At 39.0% G+C, this 23,729-nt stretch overlaps 1 protein-coding gene across 4 annotated transcripts in view; it reads left to right on the top strand.

The window, feature by feature from the left end:
* Positions 1-23,729, top strand: part of vps13b (vacuolar protein sorting 13 homolog B) — a 311,731-nt gene that overhangs the window by 169,093 nt on the left and 118,909 nt on the right. For all 4 annotated transcript variants that reach the window (XM_015029616.1, XM_015029614.1, XM_015029612.1 and 1 more), the window contains 3 exons: positions 12,825-13,028; positions 18,135-18,261; positions 20,961-21,104. In XM_015029616.1, coding sequence (XP_014885102.1) covers positions 12,825-13,028; positions 18,135-18,261; positions 20,961-21,104 — 475 coding nt within the window. The remainder of the gene's footprint in view (positions 1-12,824; positions 13,029-18,134; positions 18,262-20,960; positions 21,105-23,729) is intronic.

Here is a 23,729-nt window from a genome sequence, read left to right as displayed (position 1 = left end):
TCCATAACTTATCCCACGCACACAAACACATACACAAAGCAGCACTCCGGTCTGCACACCCAGCCTATCCATTTATCATTTAACAGCTCCAGTTATGCACATGTAGCTGAAAGAAAATATATTAACTCCACCAAAAATGCTTTCCTCCATATGCCTATCCCCATATAAAATGCCTAAATGATGGCAGAACCTACATCAGTTCCTCAGTAATGATGTAAGGCCAGGGAATGTGCCCGCCTTAATATTTTTTACATTCACTTCTAACAGCTCGAAAGGCATTTGAAAAGCTTCAAAGATTTTTTTTTTTTTTCCCCTTGGCGGTGGGTTCCCATCCATTATATGCAGCCTGGTGGTAGAATGGTATAGTCAGTGTTTAAAAGCCACGTTTGATTCTTTCTTTTTCAGTGAGCAGATGGCTGAGTGAAGATTTATTGAGAGATCCAGATGATGGGCATATGTTCAGCAGTGAGCACAGGGGGGATGGAAGATTTGCATATAATATTACATATAGAAATGAATACAGTGCCTGAATGCAGGCTGAACACAGCGAGTAGAAGTCAGCCACACAGACCTGCCTTTACTTGTTTGTGAGTAGGACCGAGTCCACTCATAGCCAGATATCTGGGAAAACACATTTTTAAACATTTTGGCCTTACATCCACACACAAACTCTAATATCACACAAAAAATAATATTTATAGAAGCATTGACCAAAATAGAGATTTGAGAAAACTTTGCATTTATGAGATTTAGGGACAAATAACGTGACAAAATATCCACATACTTACATCGATGTGATTCTCAAACAACATAGTTTTGTGTCTTATAACTTTATATTCTAATAGGCTATGTAACAGTATATAAATAGTATCATGAAGGAGTATCGCTGTGATGATGTGCTGAAAAGGGAGTGTCGGAAAGAGCGGGAGCTTCTTAAACAGACAGAGATCATTTTCAAGCTGTCAGGTTGCAAAGTTAAACATCTTATGCTTGATATTTGACATCGTTTTCATATCAACTGAAGATAGTTAATTTATTGTGCTATAAAATTGTACTACATGTGTGTAAAATATGTACTAAATCCCTATTTAAAGGGAAAAAAGTCACAAAATCTGAGATCTATTTATTATTTTACTTTCATATTAAGATGTTCTTCTACTGGCAAAATACACTACCAGGCAACGGCTTGCAACCCAAAAATGTAGCTTTTTTTGTGCCCAGTGTTGACGGCCAAATAGTTTTGAACTTCTCATTGAGCTTCTATACTTTCCTCTCGTTCTGTTATTACTTTAAAATTGCTTCAATTCCCACTCAGCTCATCTCTCTTCATTCATCTCTCCGCATCTCTGCAGGATGCTTTTGAACATTTCCTCCATCTGCTCTCCTCTGCTCCTCTCCCGTTGTGGTCTTTCTGTTGCTACCTCTTGTCTGTCTGTCTCTGGTCAGCTTACACAATGCTGTAGAGCGTTTCCTGCCACCCGGGCTACAGGAAAGACAGAGCACACATCTGTTTGATGTGCCATCTCCTCTAATTCTTTGCACCTGGGCTGGATTCTGTACAGATTTTCTGGTGAACAGAAGCCCTGCTTGTTTCCCTTTTTCTTCATCATCCCTCACTCAGTTTCTCAGTGTCTCACTGCAGTTTCTTAATACACAACATGCTTTTCTGTCCAATTTGCTTTTCAGAGTTCAGTGGGGGGTATAATCCTTCCTCCGCGGTGGTACAGAGGGTTGTCATGTCAGCCTCATGACTTTCTGATCTTTTTTTTTTTTTTTTCCATCTAATAAAAACAAGTTCCAGCCCAGTTTCCAACTTGCCATGCAAACTCTTGAAGATTTGCTTTTTTTTCTATGGTTTTGATTTTGAATCCCCCTCTGTGTAATTTCTTTAATAATTGGATGCCTTTTTTTTCTCTAGCCCTTTTCTCTCCCATGAATGGTTTTCTGTGCCTCCAGCTTTATAGATGTCAGCCGAAGCGGTCACAAACTTTGGCATTATGATATTTGAGGACTGTATTTTCAGAGCAGAGTTGTGGTTTTCCAGGAGCCTGGCATACAGGAGCTACTTGCTCCCAATCGTCCAAAAGTAGCTAAACATATCAAACAAGACAAAGGCTTTTATAGGGTGAGTAAGGCAAAAGTAATTCAAGACGCCAAAGACTAGCTGACGTCTAACTTTCAAAAGAATCCACTCAGAGTTGTTTAATCAAAAAAAAAGAAGAAGAAGAAGAAAGAAAACCTTCTGCATATCCATACATAATAAACCTTTTAAGTTCTCTCTTTGGTATGCTAAACCAAAATACAGCCTTCTTTGTCTTCTTTGGGTTATGTGGCATATCACAATACCAGCTGTTGACCAACTCTTTTCAACATGTTTGCAATGTTTAGGTTTAGGACATAAGAAGTGGGTTTTTCTGTTTCATATATTACGTTTTAAAAAGAAAGCTTTTGAACAAAGAGCTTTAGAAGAGAGAGGTCACCAGGAAATTCAAGCGTTTTTGCTCTGAAAAAAGTTTAAATTGAACATGTTGTTAGAAGTGTTTTATCAACATATATGAAAATCTTGCATGTTTTTGTGATATGTGAGCATGTCAAGCTAAACATTTCAAACATACAACCCGGTCAGTTGTTAATTGTAGCTTTTTTTCTTGGTTGACATCCAATGAACCCAGTTGGGTTATGGAAATATTCTGGTTTACATTATCCGTTTGTCATCACCAATAATGGAAGCCAGGCAAGTATTACTCAAAGTGTGAACAAACTGGGAATTTGAGAAGATGGAGAATTAATTCTGTCAGATGAATGTTATGTAATTAATAACAGCAGGAGCCTTTTTAGTGTTTTCACCTACAAGAGACAGATGACCAACAGATTTGTGACTCAACAAGATGGAGTGATGGAGCGGTTCAGGCTTTATCAAGAAGGAAAATTTTAACTCTATCCTTAAGTTGATGAGTTGGCTCTAGGAACCAGTACAGGTAGAAAAACTAGAGAGAACAATTAGTAATTTAATTAATAATGCTGCTGACTGAGCTCAGCAGATGTTAACAAGTAAAACATAGAATAAAACAACAAATGTTCTTATCTTAGAAAGTGTAGACTCAAAAATAGCTGCAGTTACCTTAGTTAGCTGTTTCCTCTTCTAGAAGAAGGTGAACTTTGATTAATTATCAAAGTTCTAGGAGCGTCATTAAAAAAAGCAGATGAGAATATCTTCATCCTTTTCTCTGTTGCCCTTAAGCAGCTGAACATCCATTCAGCATAATCAAGAGGTGCCGTTCCAAAGGTTGTTTTTATGTCAGAGGAGTCTACTAAAATTACAAACATGCTCCTAAAAACAACCAAAAGGCCAATTTTGATTTGTGTTCTATACTTTCAAAACTTGTAGGTCTCCTGGTTCTAAAGTGAACTCAGCGTTCTTTTGTATAATTCAAAACACCTTACATAAATGTTATTGCAAATCTACCTGTATGTCATGGACGAGCCGTATCATAGCTTGTTTTGCCTGCTTTGACTGATTCCTGCAAATCTGCTGATTTTTTTTTTTTAAGTTTATTTTTTCTCTGGTCTTTCTGCCTTTTCCAAATGAACAGCATCTCCAGCAGAACTGGATGGCACATAGCTTAGCTCTGCAATGTTAGTTCTTTAGTCAGGGGGGGAGAACGTGGAAAGAAATTCTCACAGAGAAATGTCACCTTGTGTAAATACACTCGGCGGCCTGGATGAATTGGAGATCCGCCTCATAATTATAAACATTGGTTCTGTAGTCATTCACAGAGGAGGAAGAATTAGCTGGTGCAGCAGCCATGTGTTCTCCAGATTATTGCAATTATTTTATGCAGTTTTTCCACGCTGACATCAAAGTATTTGGACACTATCTCATGAGAAAGTGTGTGCAGTCCTGCAGGACTGGGCTGAACCGGGGGGGCTTTTGAGCTGCTCATAAAAGCCAGCCTCTCTTTCTGCGGAGCTATTGACAGACGTTTTTAATTCCCATTATGCGGGAGCTTCCAGCAGCAAGCTGTCGTATTCTGTTTCATCGCGCCTTTACTTTGCTGCAGTGGTACTTGCCTTTGAACAAAATGTTGTTTAAAGTTAAGAAGAAAGAAACAAGAAGGTCCTACTGTTGTAGCTATCTAATTACATGTTTGTTCAATCTGTCTGCTTAACCTGGAGCATGCGTTAACCTAATCAAATATGGCCATCAGTTCCCTGACTTTGTTTAGGAAACTTTTTGTTCTGCGTCCAAAACGGATCGGGCCTTGATATGTAATCTTGTTGCTTTAAATATTTGTCGGAATTCAATAATTGCTGTAAACAAAATGTAATCAACTTGAAAGAGCTCCTCCAAAAAAGCTTTCCTTTCAGAGATAAAGATGAGCATTCTTCAAATTGCTTTGTACCGTGTCTTTGTGTACACTGCTTTACAGCAGCTTGGCGATATTAAATGTCTTAATCAATATCAAGTGGAAGAGCGAGGAAAGAAAAAAAAAAAAAAGCACACAAGTAGCTGAAGCTGTGGGATCCATAAAATGCGCCTAATTTTACAGCTCTATAAAACACTCTCCTTCCAGGAGCAGGATTGAACAATTTATATGCAGGAGTAAATCACAAGGAGCGCTGTGGAGCCTGTAGCCATCTCAGCTTTAGATGTCGGAGGGATGTTTTGGTTTATTTTTTGCTCCTTTCCTAATAATATATGATTGTAAATCTCCTTTCTGTTTGACCCAAATGTCAAAATGGAGAGGGATTCATTCATCACTGCTCATTTTACAGCTTTTTTATTTACTTATTATTTCAGAAAACCTGCCAGTTTTGCTGATACTGCTGTTTAAATTGCAACAACTTCAGTTGGTTTCATTCTGTCAAATTGGTGCTGATTTAATGGCACTTTGTTCATCTAGTCTAACATAAATATTAATGTATAATCCTCCAAACTCATCCCATTCTTCTGCTACTGTCATTTTTTTCTGTCATCTTCTGCATTTGTGAAACGTCACAAACAAATTAGGAACAAGTCCAACAGAGCAAAACGGAGAAGGAAGACTCCCCTCCCACTGTCTCAGTCACACCTGTTGACGGTCAATGCTTGGGGGGTGAGGTTATTGCAAAAAAGAATTAAAAAAAAGAAAAAAAATTAACAGCCTTTAAAACCTCCAGGCAGCTGGGGGAGTTGTGGCTAATCACATTTCTTAGATGATTGTTTAAAGATAAGATCTGTGAAATTAAACAGGTGGTTGGATTACAATGTGACATGTCTTGGTCCAGCTAGGCATCCCCGTCATAGTTCTACATCGACAAAGCACCGCTAAGACTCCCACCGACTTCATTCCAATTTCCAGAGGAGGAAAGAAAGTGAATCAAATGAGTTGCTGTTAACAGGAATTCCCCAATCATTAGTGGGTTTTAAGGGAAAATGGTAGCTCTGTCCACCCTTTATATAGACATCAATGACTCATCAACTTCAAAAGCATATATAATGTTGGAGATCTGAGACGGGGTGGTGCGCAAGCGACCTGTCAGTGATTTTCAGCAGCAGCCAGAACTGAAGTTGTTCCTAAATGAGAATCCAAGGTGCCTTTGTTCAGTAGATCCATTGCAGATGTACCTACTGTATGAAGGAATCCAGTGAGTCAGAGCCTTTTAAAAAGCTAGTGAATTACAGTCTCTGTTACCCCGGAATGTTCCGTGCTTAGAGCTACATGCAGGCAGAAGCAGAGAGGAGCACAGTTAAGGCTAACCAGGCCAGGCAAAGTGTGTCTCGGTCTGTGTGTGTGTGCGTGTGTGTGTAAAGGAAAGCAGAACAGAAGCAGCGGGGATGAGGACAGCATCTGTGCAGTTCAATAAATGACCCTTGCAGTGCTGTTGGACAAACTGCAGATCCTCTCAGGCTGAAAGGGAAGTTTTGAAGGTGCATCACCATTCTGACTGATGTGTAGCCAGGAATGTCAGATATATATTTATATATACATATATAAAGACAGAGCTTCTAAAATACTTTGTGGTTGAATGTGGTAACAAATACTCCCATCATGAGATTGTTGTGACTCCACAGACAATTGTGAAACTTAATCCCACAATGAGTTTACAAATCCAGCAAAGGTTCCCAAACTTTTCATCCTGACCGCCAAAATAACAGCGCCAGCAACTGGCACCTGGCAACCCCCAAAAAATATATATAGCGATTTCCTATTTTTATTTATTTATTTACCAGGATGGCCTGGTCTGGCTGCCCAAAGCAACTCCCTGTGGTTAACTTTTATTTACAAGGCACTGCTTGGACTCCTGCCAGCATATACTTGTTCTGCAATTGCACTGAGAAATGTTGACTTATACACTTTTTGGTCACACAATTTACTGCTTCTTTCGGTCCCTTTTGTTCGGACTAAATTGGACATGAAGGCTTTTGCTTATTGTGCTCTGTCTTCTTGGAACTTACTACAAGAAACTTTTAGATTAATTGAATTCTTCTCATTTAGTGCTTCTAAATCCAAGCCAAAAGTTCTTGAGGCCGATTCTGACATTTACTGATTTTAATAGTTTGACATTTTTGTTTAACTGTGTATTTTTCTGTGTTGTTGCTACCTTTTGGCAAGGACTCCCTTGAAGAGGAGGTTTTTAATTTCAATGGGTTTGAATTCTGGTTAAAAAGAGAAAGAAAAAGAAGGTTAAATAAGAAAAAGAAAAGTAAAAAATATAGAGTCCTATAATTATATGTATTTTTGAATCAATTTCTTTTAGAAACAATACTAAAAAGTATTACTGTAAATTAGGAGTGCACTGATGATCACAGTTTTCTGGCTGATTGATGATTACCGATCTTTAAAAAGCCTCACCTGCCGATTCCAATTTTGGCCAATACCGATTTTTTTTAGTCTATAATGCTAAATATAGCAAGAAAGTTGCTGAGCTGGCCACAGGAGGTGACTAATGTTATTTTCAAATGTCTAGATGTGACCTGGTGGGCCGGTCTGTCAGTCAAACCTCTGTCACAGCTGAGCAAATAAAGACAGACCTTTCCTGAGGTAGATAAGATCGGCTTCACGTGTAAATATTGGACGATCGCCAATCTCCTAGAATTAAAGATATCAGGGCCGATTTATTGGTACAGTCCTATTGTACATTATCTAATTAAATATTTAATGATGCAATTATTTATTTTATGATGTATATTTATTTACATGCACCTCAAGGGTGACATCACTGTAATTCTGAAAATCATTCCGAGTCCCCTGACTTTGCGTCTCATAACCCCCACTTTGGGAACCCCTCCATCAAAGTATGGATATGGGGGGAAAGGTGGACCCTTTCCCCCCGTCACCCAACGTTAGGAGCCTATTCCGTTTTCAGCCACCTTCTGTTGTGTTCATATACTTGACATTTTGATCAGGATATCATGTGGTGCACTAGTTTGTTTCTTTCCACCTCAAGCCCTGTTTAGAGCCGTACAACTTCACTGACATGTAAACTGAGGAGATAAATGACTCCTGTAATTAAGATATGTTGAAATCAAAGTGCACACTCTGCGTTTCGCAGTACACCAGGTCAATGTAAACAGCAGCCTGTCTTCTGTAGTCATTTTCTTTTAACTCATCACTATCACATACTGGTGTCTTGAGGGTGGTATAAACTCAGGCTAATCCTCGCTTTGCTTGCTTTGTATATAGAAGTAATAGTTTACTCTTAAGATCTTGTGTAAATATGATATAATTGGTCAAGCATGAGTGTCTTTAAAGTGCAATCAGCCTAATGAATAACAGGCTTCTGTTAGGAACAGCAGTGGAGGGGAGTAAATGCTGCCAGGATAAAAATGAATGGATGTTTGAGTTTTTGTCATGGGAATTTGTCAGCACATCAAAAGCACCAGTTTCCGTTTATTGTTTGATTTAAAAAGAAAAAAAGAAAATAAAAATCAACGATGTACTTCTCCAAACACACCCGGAGTACCTTGGACTATCCTGAAATGAACTACTGTAGTTTTTTTTTTCTTCTTTGCTTTTGGAACCCTGTTGAAAAGCTTGGGATCAAAAATAATTTCAGTAGCACTGCCGTGACAGTCCGTTATATTCTGCTGACTCCCCATATTCCACCACATCATTTTCCTGCTTCGTTCTAAGAGCTGTTCAATGTTGTAATTTAGAGCCTTAATTACTATAATTGGTAGATGCAAATTAACAGCAATTGAACTTGACTGGAGATATAAATCCACAACTCAGAATAAATCCCCAACTTAGAAGTTGTAGAATTTCTGGCAGTACGGAGTGAACCACTGTAGGTAAAGTGTGCTTAACTCGCCAAGTAATTGCAAGATTCATGAATCATAATGCTCTTGAATTCCCCTTCAGCACACACACACACGCATCCCCAGGGATCTCCACTTTAAGCCACTAGGAGTCAGAGCACGCTGATTGAGAAGCCACTGTGGGGCTTTGACTTACCCACAACGGAAATGCGTGGAGGAGTGAGTTGGTGCTGAAGGTGTTGAGCTAATAACATTCAGAGCCAGAGAGTCTGTCTGTCTGCCTGTCTGTCTGTAGTGGAGATCCGACCAAAGCACAGTTCACTCATGAAATATCTGACAAATACAAACCTGATTTAGTTTGAGTTGGAAGAAAGAAGCCTGAGGTCTCAATGAAATACCCTAATTGTGTGTTCTACTAGGAACAACAGGTAGGGGGTCAACACACACACATATACAAACATTATGGCATTATGGAAAGGATTTTCCATTGACTTCCAATCATTTCCATAACTTTACCCTGACCATTACCAAAACATACCTAAATCTAAACTCTATGCATATGGGTTAGTCCTAAACCTAACCCATAAACAGCATTCCTCCTCATGGAGACCAGTGATTCCCCACAATTTAGTATGTGTTAGGATAATGGTCCTTACAACATAACAAATACAAGGCCACACACACAAACATGTTTGTGGGTCCACCCATATTAGGACTTTGCATTGACTTCCATTCATTTGAGTAACTCCATGTACACCTAACCCAGACATTTTCCCCAACCCTAAACATTACTAGTCTATTCAGAATCCTAACATTAACTAAAACCTAGTTCACATCGTACCTCTAAACCTAACCCCTGGTCCACTGTATTAGGGCCATGCTTTTGTCCCCATAAGGCCTATCGGTCTTCAGAAGGTTAGTAAATATGCCACAAATTGTCCTAAATAGTTGCTAAGCAAATACACACACACATGCACACATATTTGTACTTCTATACAATCTGAAGACTTTGGATTGACTTCCATTCATTTCAGTTACTGCATTTATGCCTAACCCTTACCACTACTAGTCTATTCCTAGCCCTAACCCTATCTAAAACTTAATTCATACCCTACCTCTAAAAACAACTAGTAGAGCACAGTAGGCCTCCAAAGTAGTAAGGACCAGGAGAAGGTCCCCACTTTCCACAAATGACCTCCCTTTGTTGGTAAATATTGTGAATGTGGTTCTCTGTATATACTATATACAAGTACACTCACACACACACACACACACACACACACACACACACAGATATTTAATCTGCAGACTAGGTAGGCAGTCATTTATTGTATGTGATTGTTGGGGAAATGGAGTGAAGAACAGACCTGGGTTGTGGGTTAAGGTTGCACATTTCAGAGTGACGAGATCCAGAAGCTAGAAGCACTTGGCATTGCCCTGTTGCTTCCTGCCCCACAGGCTTGGGGTCGAAGCATATGGATTGGGTAAAACGTTGATGGAGGTTGGGAGACCGTATAAAGCTACGGGCCATGCTGCAGCCTGCTCCACAGACTCCTGTGCATGAGGCCTTTAGCACAACCCGCCGCTCCCACACATATAGCATTGGACCCTGAGCCTTAACCAGATCCCACTGTGGTTTGTTTTACAACCTTGAACGCAGTTAGCCTTCAGATGTTCTGCATAGTAATCAAGTTCTCCCAGTTTCCACTTTCTCTCCTTTTCAACAAACCTCTTTTCTTATTTAGCCTTTTGGCTCCAGTTGTTTTGAGTTTTTTATTTATGTATGTTCATTTAGTTAGATTTTGTTTTATTACAACTACTACTTCCTACCATCCAAAGTTCTGGTTGTCAGTTGAAAGTGGTTCTGAGTAGGAAAATTCATAGTACCAGAACAGGCAGCCGGGCTATATGTTTTGTTGTTACGAGTCTATGCATTTACATGAATTAATGTCTTTATTAACCTGAGTGCTACAAGCTTGCTTATTTATTTGAATAAAAGTATTTCTTTTGGAGTGATGAAGCAGTGGTCTTTCTAAAGCGTTGCAAACGAACAGCATGGCCATGTCTTTACTAGAATCAGCTTGAATAGGCTGGATGGTTTCATTTGGTTCCATATTAAAGTTTGATGTGAGCCATCATATTTCAGCTCTGATGCAGAATCAGCCCAGTGACTTTCCAGTTATAAGTTGGGTTTAGATTGTGTCAGAAGATGAATAAATGTTTTTTTAGAATAATAGCCATGGCGTACTGAGACAGAACTTTTCTTTGAAGCTTTTGATCCATTTTTATTTTTTTATTTTTTACAAACGGCAGAATATTGTCATAAAGTAATGTTTCTGTTTTTGTAATTAAAGTAAGTTTGGCTCTTGAACAGAACAAGGGCCACATTAATTCCCCTTTCCCTCTCTGACTCTGTGTCCCTATCCACCCTCTGGTTTCCTCCATTTACAAATGCATTATTTCCATTAATGTAGTATTTCTTAGCAGATTTTAGATGCATAGGAGATCCAGCTAAGTGTTTTCCCCACCTGCTTTACTGTGTATGTTTGTAAGTTTGAAAGTTTTTTTTTTTTAGTTTTTTTTTACCCTTTCTGATTCCTCTTGGCCAAGCAGTGTGGTCTTCACATGACCAATCAAATATGTCAAACCGCCAGTGTTCTCCCCCCACATGTACAACGAGAAAATCTGGCTTCAATTATTATTTCACCCCAAGGGGAACTTCCAAAATTCCTCCTCTCCTCATTTGTCAGAAATGAAGCTCTTTAGTTTCCTGCGATTTGCTGAAATATGTCTTTTGATATTAAATCACACCGTTTTCCACTGGCTGTATGACCAAGACAAATGTTTATCATATTTATTTATGTCATTGGAGATGACCCCGCTGTTCGGCAATGCGGAGACTTGGCTGCAGATTCACATGTTAGGCTGATTGTGAGAAAGAGAGTCCCCCTAAATAAGCCACAGTTAAGAGATAATTTGGAAAGCACATGAGGTAACCGTGGTTTGTTTAAAGTGAAAAAGACAGTGTGGGGTTGCGCAGGGTGGTGGAGGTACTGTTACAAAAACCCTAATGAATCTCGACTGACACATCCCACCCAAATCCTACCCAGCTCTTAGTTTGATTTCTATTATGCTTTGTTGATAAATGTGGTTCCAAATGTTGATTAAGGATCTGTTTCACTTGTTTGTATGTCAACAAATCCAACTAAGCCCAGTTATGCACCTCTAATCTCCCATTGCCATTGTTTTTGTTGCTGGTGCTCATTGTCATAACATCATGCTCTGGTAGAGGCCTTCCCAATGTGGCAAGGAGAGCGAAATGCTATCTGAAAATTGCCATTGACGTTGCCGAAACAAATAACCCTGCTCATGCTGCCGCTACATCTGTAGCCATTTTAAGCCTTCATTTATGCCATTTAAGCTCTCATTTGAATTCACCGGCACAAATAAACATTTCATAATGAACTGAAAGCTCTGATGTCATATGCAGATGTCGAATTCTGATTATTCCTTTTTTGCCCCGTGAATTTTCGTCTGAATCTTGTCTCTCGAAGGCAAAATAGATTACATCATTTTTTCTTGGCATGGACGGGTCAGTGCTCGCTCCCTCGACTGCAGCCGTTCCACTGCAGACACTGCTGCCCAGTGCCGATGCATCTCTACATCTCCTCTGCCGTGTTACAGTTTGTGTATACTGTAAAAGTTGTGTTTTTTTGTAGACGGGAATAGAAAGGATAAGAGCAGCTTTTTCAGGGCTGCTGAGCAGGCTCTAAGCAGCGTGTGCTGCCAGTGATGATAAGGTGGCATAAAGCAGAAGTTTGGATAAATCTAATGATTTCATCTGAGGTATGTGGAGGTCATTTTTCTAAGTTTAGTTAATTTCTTTTTAGAAGCTTTGTTTATTTAAGTCATCCATAGTGAGACTGGTAGAAGACTGGATTTGCAGAGCCTATGAGGAGAACACATTTTGTACTTGTTTTTACATTTTGTCATAATAAAACCACATACTTTAATTGTGTTTTTACTGGGGTTTAATGTAATAGATCTGCGCAGGTAGGCCTTTTTTATGAAGCGGAAGGAAAATGTTACATGGCTATTAAAATTTTGTACGAATTGACACATAAAAAGTGTTCCCTTCATTTAATTGAAAGCTTGAGGTCGTTTTGTGGGGCCACTTGTCGTTACAGCTAAAATTTTTGCCAGTTTTTTGCAAAACAGCTTAAATGCTCTGAACTATAATTCTGTTTAATTGGATGGGGAAAGTCGCTAAGTATTCATTTTCAGATCTTGTCTCAGTTTGATTTGACTGGACCGTTGTAACATGTGAATATGTTTTGATTTGATTTGGGGATTGCGTGACTAGCTGTGCTGTCAACATGATCTCTCGCCTTAACTGTGAATTTCCAATCTGTTGATTGAGACTCTTGCTTACTATGATTCACAGTACACTCACATCCAACATAAAGAAGAAAAAGTTTTTATTTTTTGTTGTCTTTTACTCTTCTATGCTACCACACTATAGTTCCAAAACTCAACTTAGCATTAAAGTGGGTTGGTACCTTCTCTCTTGTTTTCCCTGCAGACGTGCACTGAACCTGGGCATTCTGCGTGACCCAGGTTCAGAGGTGGAGGACCGACAGTATCAGATTGATCTCCAGTCTATCAACATTGGTACCGCTCTGTGGGAGCAGCTCAAGCCGGAGAAGGAGGGAGCTAAAGGAGGGGCGTCGGCAGAAAGTGAGAGGAGCTCTCAGAACCCAGCCCTGGAGTGGAACATGGCGAGCAGGTTTGCAGGAACAGTTACAACTAATGCTACATAAGGCTACTTAATGATTTATGGATGTATCATTTACACTTGGTAACCTTTCTTCTCTTTCTGATAAAGAGAGTACCTAAATTTAGTATGTTAATAATCGTTAACTGGAGTATTCAGACTCTGAAACATGCAATTTGCGAAAAACTGTTTTCTATAAGTATGTTCTACCCAAAACTCCGCAAGTGGCAGTTTTAGCTTCACCTAGTTCAAATTCTGTTACATTTAGCCCTTCACTATATTGATGCAAAGTCAAGCAGAAAGAGCTGAACTTTTTACATGTTTATATTTACATCTGTTTTTTATCTGCAGATGCATTATTTACTACAAATGATCAATCATACTCTAAACAAATACTATGACGTAATTCAGGCGATAAAATGTTTGTTTTTTTTTCATTCAGAAGAAAATACTGAATTATTCATTTATTTACATTATCTCATTTATTTATAATATTGTATAAAATAAACCTAAGTGGTTAAATAAAAACTAAGTGCAGTTTTATTTTCTAATTACTCATAATAATCAATAGGATAATTAATTACTAAAATAATTGTTAGCAGCCCTACAAAAATGCCTATTCTTGTAGTTTATGCAATATGTGACAAACATGTATCTTTAAAAATCTATAAAATATCAGCAACTTACTCTGTGACTAAGTAAAGATCCCTAAATAATGAAAAACTATGTTTGTTTTTTTTTTATTATTAAACAGAAATAATAAAATCTCATGCATACAGTCAGGGGTGGTACTAATTTTCCTAATGTTCCCATTATAACTTTGTGCAATGTGACAGTATGTCAGTCAGTTTATTGTTCATTAAATTATTTCCATATTAAGGAGCCTTTACATTTTCACTCATAAATACAAACCGTGACTATTTTTCTGCTTTTATAGGATCAGGAGCTAAAACAAGCAGAAATGTTACAGCCCGTTTGGCACCACATCCTTTTTTCCACTCATGTATGGAAGGGAACTGGCCCAAAACTCACAGATTTGCAGGCAAAAAAACGCAGATTTGTTCCCTGTCAACTAAAAATAACCCTCATGGAAGAATGCATTGCAAGATCAACAGAGGCCTGATTGAGACCGGGCTCCCAGGTCATCAGGCCTTTAAGTGATGCATGCTGAGATTCACACACCATCCTCACCCAGACCGCCTCACTCTCTCGGGTGCAGGTTCAAACTAACTATCATACATACTCATTAGGGACATCAGTATTTTCTTTGTTTTTAGCACACACTCTTTCTTTCTCTCTCTCACATACACACACACACACACACACACACACACACACACACACTTTCGCAGAGTGATGGCCTTTGGAGTCCTGCCTGAAAAAAAGCAGACTGTTGGTGTTGCAGCTGATACTGATGTATGGGCCCTGGGCTCTCAGGGATGTAGTAAGAGTTTTATGTGGCAGCCAGTTGAGATTTATTTACTGGGGTCCTTTTTTTTTAAAAAAAAAAAAAAAAGACTCTTCTTCCAGAATGGGCTCATGCTACTGTATATGTTCTCATAAATGCAAACGATGCCCACAAAGCACTTAAAAGTCAGTTCAGAGTAAGTAAGTACATTTTTCAGTTAAGAAAATGTTCCAATTTTTTTAGTAATTGTTTTAGACTCACTTCAGTTTAAAATGTACAGCATGAGAAGTACAGAGAGATATTAATTTACTTGTGTGCTGAAGTACATTTGGTCTAGATTCAATATTTAATGCAGTTTATTTATATGAAACCAGTTCAGCCTGGCGGTGAGTAGCTGTAGCTATCTGCTCCTTGCTGTTCTTGGACCTGACTGCTGTGAGCTTTCTGTTCTGCATGTGTATTGTGATCAAGTATCAGCTTTTGAATCCCAAATTGTCATGTATAATATTACACATAATGCAACTGACTGCAACTCAACTGTTCTTCTTTTAAGTAAACTATACATAATAAGTCATCTCTGGTTATTTGTTAGACGTTGGAAAGGTCTGCTCTGTCATCCATCGTTTGATGCTTACCCCTTGCTGCATGTCCGCTCCTCTTCTTTCTTAATAATTGTGTCCTGATTCACGACTTTTAACATGCTCATTTTGAATAATTACTTTTAATGCGAAAAAAATATAACCTGATTAATTTCATTTTCTTTTTGAAATACAAAAATTCCAAGCTAGGACTTTAGTATTGTGTTTCTACTACACTAAATAATTTGGATGTACAACAGTGTCGGTGTTGTACATCGACAAAGCCTTTTCTCTTCTCTTCATTGAGGATTCATTTTTACTTCAAAAAACAATCTGATGGGACGCTGGAAAAGACTGTTGGTGTGTTCAGATTGTGCTAAAAATGTTAGCCTATTAGCAAAGCTATTACAAAACCTAAAGTAGCATCTGACTGCTAAACATGTAGCTTCAGCACAAATGCTCCCCAATGCTAATGTTAGCATCCACAGTCCACATTTCTAAAGAAGCTTCCATGAATGATCAGGAGTTCCTAAAATGAAAGCTGAATGGCTATAACATCACTTTCCACTAAAGACTAAAATAACAGATTAAAAACAATCTTTGTTTTTGAGCTCATATGTCTATTCATTCAATAATTTAGCAGCAAAGGCGCTTTTTGAATTGCGAATGTTGCTAAGTTTGTCAACATGGTTTTAGATTAAAATGTAATTAATTCATTACAGACCCTGCAATTAACTCGATTAAAAATGTCCATCGAGTCCCACCGTTAAGAAACAAAATGACCTTCTCTTTCCCTGCTCCCTTCTCGTTGGCAGCAAACACAGTCAGAGGCTTTATTCAGCCTGCTGCTCTGCATGTCAGCCACCACCGAGTCATAACCGAACATGTGATGGAGAATGCTCCAGCAGGTTGAGGAAAGGGGAACAGAGGAGTCAAGTTCACAGCTTTACTTGTCCGCCACAATCACCGGCAGAAACGCACCGCCTCACTTTTAACAAGCTTTGACACACGTCGCCTCCAGAGTTCACACCTTTCCCTCCATCCCTGCATCAGTATTCTCTGCCCTCTCTAGATTTCAACTCATGGCATGTTCACTATGTTGCCTTCAGGGTTCCAGTTTCAGTAGTTGTGGATCCGTAGCGGCCCATGTTAGCTTCCTGAGGTTTTGTGAGGAAATTCCAGTACCACGGATCGGCTGACAGGATCTGTCTTCGTCACAGTTTGCAGTTGCCCACTAGGAAACAACCCTCTGTCATAGTGCTGCGAGACACTTGGCCAGACCTCTCTTTACTTCCTGCTGCCATTTGTGTTTCAGCTTACTGATTGGTCCGTGTGCCATTGAATTTGAAAAGTTTTTCATGTGCGTGCATGAATGTTTTGGAGGGCATTTGCACAAAACAATTTTGCCAACAGGGAGAGAGCGAGAGAGACGTTGTGTTCTCAAGTCCGTTTGAGTTGTCATAATACTGGTAAATTGAACCGTGCGCCTCTAAGCCTTGCTGCTGAATGATAGCACCTGTCCTCTGCAACGAGACTCTCATTGTTTCAATCCCCCGTCTGAGGAGAGATTAGCCATCACCAATTGGCCTCACAGATCATTTCACCTCTGAATTAGGCCCCTCTTAAATTCTGTACACAAAGAAATGTGTCAGAAAATAATCCCTTAAGGGCACTGGTAATGCACATTTGTATAGCAGAAGTGAATGTGATATTGGTTCCGGTTAAGTACTGTAGTCTGGGCCACCTAGACTTTGGGCCTCTTGTAATCCCGGCCAACTATAAATATTGGAAGCTGCACCACTTGATTGTTTTAATAGCGCCAGATGTGGCAATTAACACCACCTTATAAAGCTCTCTTGTATGTTTGTTTTACTGCTAACAAATGTTCCCACAAATATGACCTGATTGTGGGAATGAACATTAGTGAAATGGAGAGAGTTGATATGAGACGTTCTCAGTTTGATCTTGTGCAAACAATACGGGGTTTGTTCCCGACCGAGAACCGTCAAATGACACCCCAATCTTTCATTTTATTGAAGCTTTACCAATAAGATCTTTGACCAGGAATGTGGAAATCTGTTATGGAACAGTTGGAAAACAAGCTTGTTAAAAAATATATCCATGTTTAAGTGATTTTTTAAAATTTTTTATAGTTTATTAAAAGCCTCAAAATGCTTGAAATACTGGTATGCCATGTTGCCCTTCAGCCAAGGATGCAACCATAAATCAGTTGTCAATGTTTTTTTCTTTTATAAGATTTTTATTGCTGTAGTGGCCTGTATTTGCAATATTTAGGACAGGAAATGGGCAGAGAGACAAGGGGCTAGGAATGACGTGCAGCAAAGGCCCCAGGGTCGGATTGAATTCTGAAAAAGTAGCTGCCGTATGTGACATACCCCACGCTCCACCTCAATTGCAAACATTTTCTGCTTGTGTGTTTGTTTACTTTTCACACTTTGCCAAATGGCAATTCTTTGAACATTTTGATCATTCAGTGTAATTGCATAACAAAGCAGTGAAAGAGGGACCTATTATACAAAATTCATTTTTTACACGTTTTCACTTCCATTTGTGTCCCGACTGCTTCTAGAAACAGTCCGAGCTCTAAAAAAAAAAAAAAAAAAAATCCATCCAACTATTTTTTGGCAATAATTTCATGTGTTTTGGTGTCTGGAAAAAGAGCTGTTTCAAAAACCTTGCGATTAAGTCACAATTAGTGGGCACTGCCCTTCACCTACCAACCCAATGATCAGCTGGCATTACCCTGTATGCACTGTAGTGTCTTGTTATTGACATACTGTTTAGAAACCCTTGGGGAGGCGTGGCCAGCAACAGCTTATTTGCATAAAAGTGACAGAGCCCTACAACAGTTCATCCTGAAAGAAGCTCAAAAAGGCAGAACTGAACTCTCGTTACCTGAGAATGATTTTGTGGACAAAATGTCAAGAACATGTTTTGAATAGCTCACTGACATATCCTAAGTTGTTTAAAAGCAAACATAATGGGTCCCCCATCACTGAATAACTGCAATCTTATGGTCAATCTGTCTGTTAAATGATATAAAACTCTCAGTTTTTATGGAAAAAAATAACAGTAATTTTCGAGCTGAACTATCTTCTCTTGTTTGTACAGCATCAGGCGCCAGCAGGAGCGGAGAGCAATCCTGACGCCAATCTTGACGGACTTCTCTGTCCGGGTCACTGCTGCTCCTGCCATCATCTTCAGCAAAAATCTCTCTCTGGATGGTGGACAGACGGAGGTGAGCATATACTCTGCACAATATATATTCATTTTTTTATGAGAAATCTTAGTGTTCAAATTGTCTTTGCTGCTGAGTTTCACAGTACTGTATAAATGTAAAGGAAGTCTCAAGCATGAGAATCTCTAAGCAGGCATCTTTGAGACACATAGAGAGGTCAAAAATACATGGAAAGTTTTCAACACAAGGGGAAAAGAATAACAAGAATATTATTCTTGTTATTCAGTGTAAATGCCTGTCCATTTACACTGACATTATTCAGAGAGGCAGTCAGGAGGTCCATAGTAACTGGAGGAGCTGCAGAGATCTTCAACAATCACACATACAGTCAGAGATGCCATCATTTAGATCTGTGTATGTTAATTTATTTAAATGGCTTAGTCAAAGTTTTAAAATCATTTCATAATGAAAATCTGTGGAGAGGCCAGAAACTCGATGGGCACAGATACTATCCATCAGCCTGACTGAGTGTTAGCTGTTATGTAAAGAACAAGAGGCTCAAATGTCAGTCTCTAGATCTGCAGAGTTTGTACACACTTAACCCAAAGTGACATGTAGCTGTAATCTCAACAGAGCGTGGCTCCATTAAGCATTGACCCGAGGTGACTAATCACATATGCACACCACACTCTTCAGATCTATTTTTGTTAGTGATCTTGAATACTATGTATAATCTTTCTTCCACTTCACAGGCATTCAGTACCTTGTGCTGCTCTATCACAAAATAACCCAATAAAATATACTGATGGTGAAATGAAACTGAATCTTTGTTTCAAAGATGTAAAAAAAACAAGTGTCAGAAGAAAAAATAACTAAAATATAAATAAATAGGAGAAGTAATCAAACATAAAATGCTAACTTTCATATTCAGTTTGAAAAGGAATAGGAAGAAGTCAATGCTTGTTAAATCTAACTCCAAATTGAGTCACCTAGTATATAAAGTGTGCATTTCAATCTAGTTACAACGTGGCATATTGGAAAAAAGTTTAAGTGGTGTGCAAAGCGCTGTAATTACCACAAAGTATAATGATATATTTTTTAAAAAGGAATGTATCTTTAACCAGTTCAACATCTTAACTCCACATTGTCAGTAGATTGTCCATTCTAATAGTTTTGGGGGTATAAATGTATTCATCCCTTTGTAAGGGTCTGCTCACTACACCAGCTAACTCTTTGTACCTTTTGACTGCAGCCTGTTAAAGCCATGATTGTAGTCATTACTCTTCTAATCCGCTGTTCATATGAAAATAGACATTGATTATGTGAGATGTCAAAAGTATTTATGTTTTGCTCTTAGCTTACAGTAACAAACTCATTTAGAAGCCCTCCACCAGTCCAGCGTGTAATGGAGGTTTTTGACCTCCAGAGTTCAAACCTTTCTGCTTATACAGCTGATGTTTTCTGGCTCGGCTCTCGGAGACTTCCTGCCTCTTTGATGCCTCGTCCGACCACGCTAACGTGCCCCCTGACAATGTGTAACAGCTAATCCATAGTTTTTACTGAGAGACACACATGCGCACGCACAGAGACCAAGTAATTTGTGTAACCTCCTGTGATACAGAGACCCAGAGCCAGGAACAACATGAACGAAGCAGGACTGCATAGTGTTGAAAAAATGTCTAGGTTGAAATTGTCATTAATTTTACTCCCCTCTACCCACTTTATAGCATTTGTTTATGCTTAAAATACAATATAAAAGCTACTTTAAGTTCATTAAAGGGGCAGTATTATGTAAAGTTTAGTTTTTTTGAGCTTTACATAATGTTATAAAGTTATTACCTCATCAAGAACATACCTAGATTCTTTCATGCATGTTTGAGAAATCCTTTTATCTCCCATGGCAACCATTCAGCTGTGCAAAACACCTGGGTGGACATAGCCCCTCTTCTGAGCTGCAGTTTACAAGCTCCTGCCTCACAGAGTGTCCCTCCCCCTCGACTAACCTACTCAGCTCCTTCTGACTAGCCATCAGCAATTAGCAAACACCTGGTGGAACTGCACGCCTGCTGAGCTCATTACTGGAGCTACTTCTGGCAAAAATATTGTTAAATGGTTAATAGAGGAGCCATGTTGTGATGACTTCCAAAAGATGGAATTTCAGAAAGAGCAGACGTTTTTAAAGAGACAGAGGCCCAATTACGAGGAGTTAAATTATGAATTCAAATTTCTTTCAAGTCATATTTGATGTATACAACAATTTTATAACAATTGAATGTAACGTAGTTTCTTGATTGTGCAATGAAATGGCACCATGTTTCTGGAAAATACACAGTACTGCTCCTTTAAGTTATTATTCTCAGCTCTCTATTAGTAAAACGATCATGCAGTATTTATACGTTTTAAAAGGTCTGTGTTATTTATATGTTTTAGTGAATTCTGTCCAGCAGCACTGTGAGAAGGTACTGTAGGTCTGCTTCATGTGTGTAGCTCCTCAGTGTTAGTGAGTAATATCCTATCAGATGGAGCCTCCTGGCTCAGGTTTACACTGCTGGCTGTGGGTGGGACCCTGGAGAGGACAGAGGGTGAAGAGCGGAGCAGAGGAACACAGTGAACAGAGAGCAGGACATGTGCACACAGTGCTTGAGCATTGTAGAAGAAACAACTGAGAGGAGCAATAAATGAGACCACAAACAATCCCAATGTTGTGTTGAGTGTCACGTCTTTTCTTAATTTCCCTCCTACCTCCCCTCTCTCTTCAGGAAGTGGTGGTGTGTGGCCACTCTCTGGAGGTGAATGTGACCAGCAATCTGGATTTCTACCTCAGCGTTGCCCAGGTGCAGCTCCTTCAGCAGCTCCTCAGAGACAACATGGTGGGCTTGAATGCTTCAGAGAAAAGTTCTGAGGTAACTTCTGACCCCATATATGTTACATATGAAAATGCTACTGCTGAAATATTTACACCAGTGGTGTCCAAACCTTTTGTAATGTGGGCCCAAAGTTGTCAAGTCAGAATAATTGTGGGCCAAAGGGATTCCTAAAAATACAAAAATATTTTTGTTTTTTTATTTTTTTTACTCCTCAACAATGAATTATAATTAAACAAGTTAAGAAATTATTCTTTTTTTTTTTAATCTTTGCAGATCCAAAACTTTGAGTTTTACACTCTGTTAAAACAAAGACATCCAGTTTGCAAATTCTTTTGGGATCAGATGGAAAAAAAAAAGAAAGAAAAACATTTTGCCTATTTTCAGAAGTAACAGGATTTGCATCACTGTCTCTTTAAAAATGCTTGCTGTATCAAGCGAGGTTTAATAAATGAAATAAAAGCCGATTTGGATTCTGCAGCCTGTTGATAGTCGGCTGATAAATCTGGTCCTATTTACTATGAAATGGAAGACAAAGTAAAAAGAATGGTTGTTAAAAGACAAACACTTTTTACTTCACATTTTCCATCGCAGAACATTTTAATTTGTTGGTTACAATTAGGCCACCTGTTCCAGCGGGCCACACAGAAACAGTCAAGGGATCGCAAATGGAACATGGCTGAGCTTTGGTCACCCCTGATCTACACTGTATTCCCTCAGTCATTCAGTAAAAATGTCAGCTTTGTTTTTAAAGATGGTAGGTTTTATTCTCCTGTTACCCGCCGCGTACTGTCCGATTGATCCCGGATTGCTGAACAAGTGAACCAGTTTTCTCTGAAATCTGTCAGGATAAGCTCCTCTGACACCATTTCCTGACTATCAGTGCTGACTTTTGTTTTTTGGGTGAATCCAACACATTTAAATATTTACTTACTCAGAGCAAAGCAGCGCTCTAATGTGGCATTAGTTTACTGTGCTGTGCTCCGCTGCAGCCATCAGGGCCCTTCCTATTGTTTACAGGACAAGGAGCACCCAGGCGCCATTTGCCCCGTCTGACCGCTTAATGAAGCTTTCTAATGGAACACAATATAAAAATATTTACCAGCATTGGTGAGGAAGAGATTCCCAGAGGAGGAGGACAGAGGAGAGAAAAGGAGAGGGTGGGAGAGGGGGGCTAAATGAAGTGAGTCCACAAAGGAACTTCTCTGTTCACTTATTGTGAGACTCTTTTTGGAAGCATCTGTTTAGTTCAGTGTCAGATGACTCAGTTCTTCTGAAGGCTTCCGAAACACAATAGAAGAAAAAGAAGAAACTGCACAGAAAATCCTTAACTACTAGAGCATAAACAAAGTGTTTCTGCTTATTAATAGGGAGAAAAAGTAATACATTTGTGTTTCAGATTTCTATTTGGAAAAAGACTGAATTAGCAACGATTCATATTGTATGATAGTCATTTGACATAAATTTTAGGTTTTACTTAAACATTCTGTGGTTGTAGTTATTATTGTCCATCTTTCGCCACTAAAATCTGCTCCACAGAGTCAATATAAGTTAATGTGCTTGATTTTTTTTTTAATCATTATTGTTTTGGCATTGAAAGTTGAGTTTTGGCATCTTTGCAGTTTGGACCCTCAGCTAATTTTTCCTCTGGCTTTGTGAACACCAGGAGGTTTTTGGATTGGTTGAGCAGTTTTCTGTCTGCTGTCCTGCTGATTACTGGGAGTGTTATTGTCTAAGCAGTGTGAAGAGTTTACAAAAAAAAAACATTTATCTTTTCTCTAAATGTGAACAGATAGCAATGATCCATATTGTATGATAGTCATAATAAAACATTTGCAAGTGCTCCGTTTTTCTCAGTAGAACATTGTATTGTAGCAATAATAGTTGTAATATATCCTCCATTTACCTCTCAGTTCTCATTTTTGATGATTTCTCTGGTTCCTGCTGCTGTTGGTAGAAGAAACTGAGCTTAAATCCATAGTTTTTGTTTTGTCAGCCTGGAAACATTTGGCTAGGTGGTCATGTAACGTCCACGTTTCTGTACCTGCAGCGCCTTGTGATCAGCTGTGTCAGCCTGTGTGCTGCTGGGCTGTAGAAATTACTCTGAATAAATGTTATCTGCCTCAGGGTTAAGCTCTTTGTAGCTCTATCTAGTCTGTTTGGTTGAGTATTGTGTGTGTGTGTGTGTGTGTGTGTGTGTGTGTGTGTGTGTGTGTGTGTATTTAGGGGCTCATTTTTCAAGCTACAGAGCCCTCTAGTGGTTACCTTTACTAAGAGTGCTGTGTGATTCATCAGATCCTGGCTCCTGTTTAAGCCTCTGTTCTTTCCCACAGATAAAGCACATCATGCAACACATATCATATAAAGCTGCCTGTCAGCTGACAGCAAAGGGGTAAAATATGCATTGATAATATGCCCTTTCACTTTAGTTTTAACTTTATTTCTGATATGTATACAGTTGGACAGTGTTCTTTGTACAACCTGCTCAAAGGATCAAGTTAGAAGACATCTGGTGTGGTTGAATTGTTTCTGTTGTTGGGATTCTAAAAACATTTCTTGCATTACTGTCCCCAATTCAAATCAAAATAAAACTTGGCTCCATTCTTCCTGATTTTTTCACTCCCCCCCCCCCCCCCTCTTCTTTTTTCACAATACTTCCCCAAC

This window comes from Poecilia latipinna, unplaced genomic scaffold, assembly GCF_001443285.1.
Source record: "Poecilia latipinna isolate Pla-1442-1.1 unplaced genomic scaffold, P_latipinna-1.0 Scaffold158, whole genome shotgun sequence".
NCBI lineage: Eukaryota > Metazoa > Chordata > Actinopteri > Cyprinodontiformes > Poeciliidae > Poecilia > Poecilia latipinna.
This window is presented reverse-complemented; position numbering and strand designations above follow the sequence as displayed.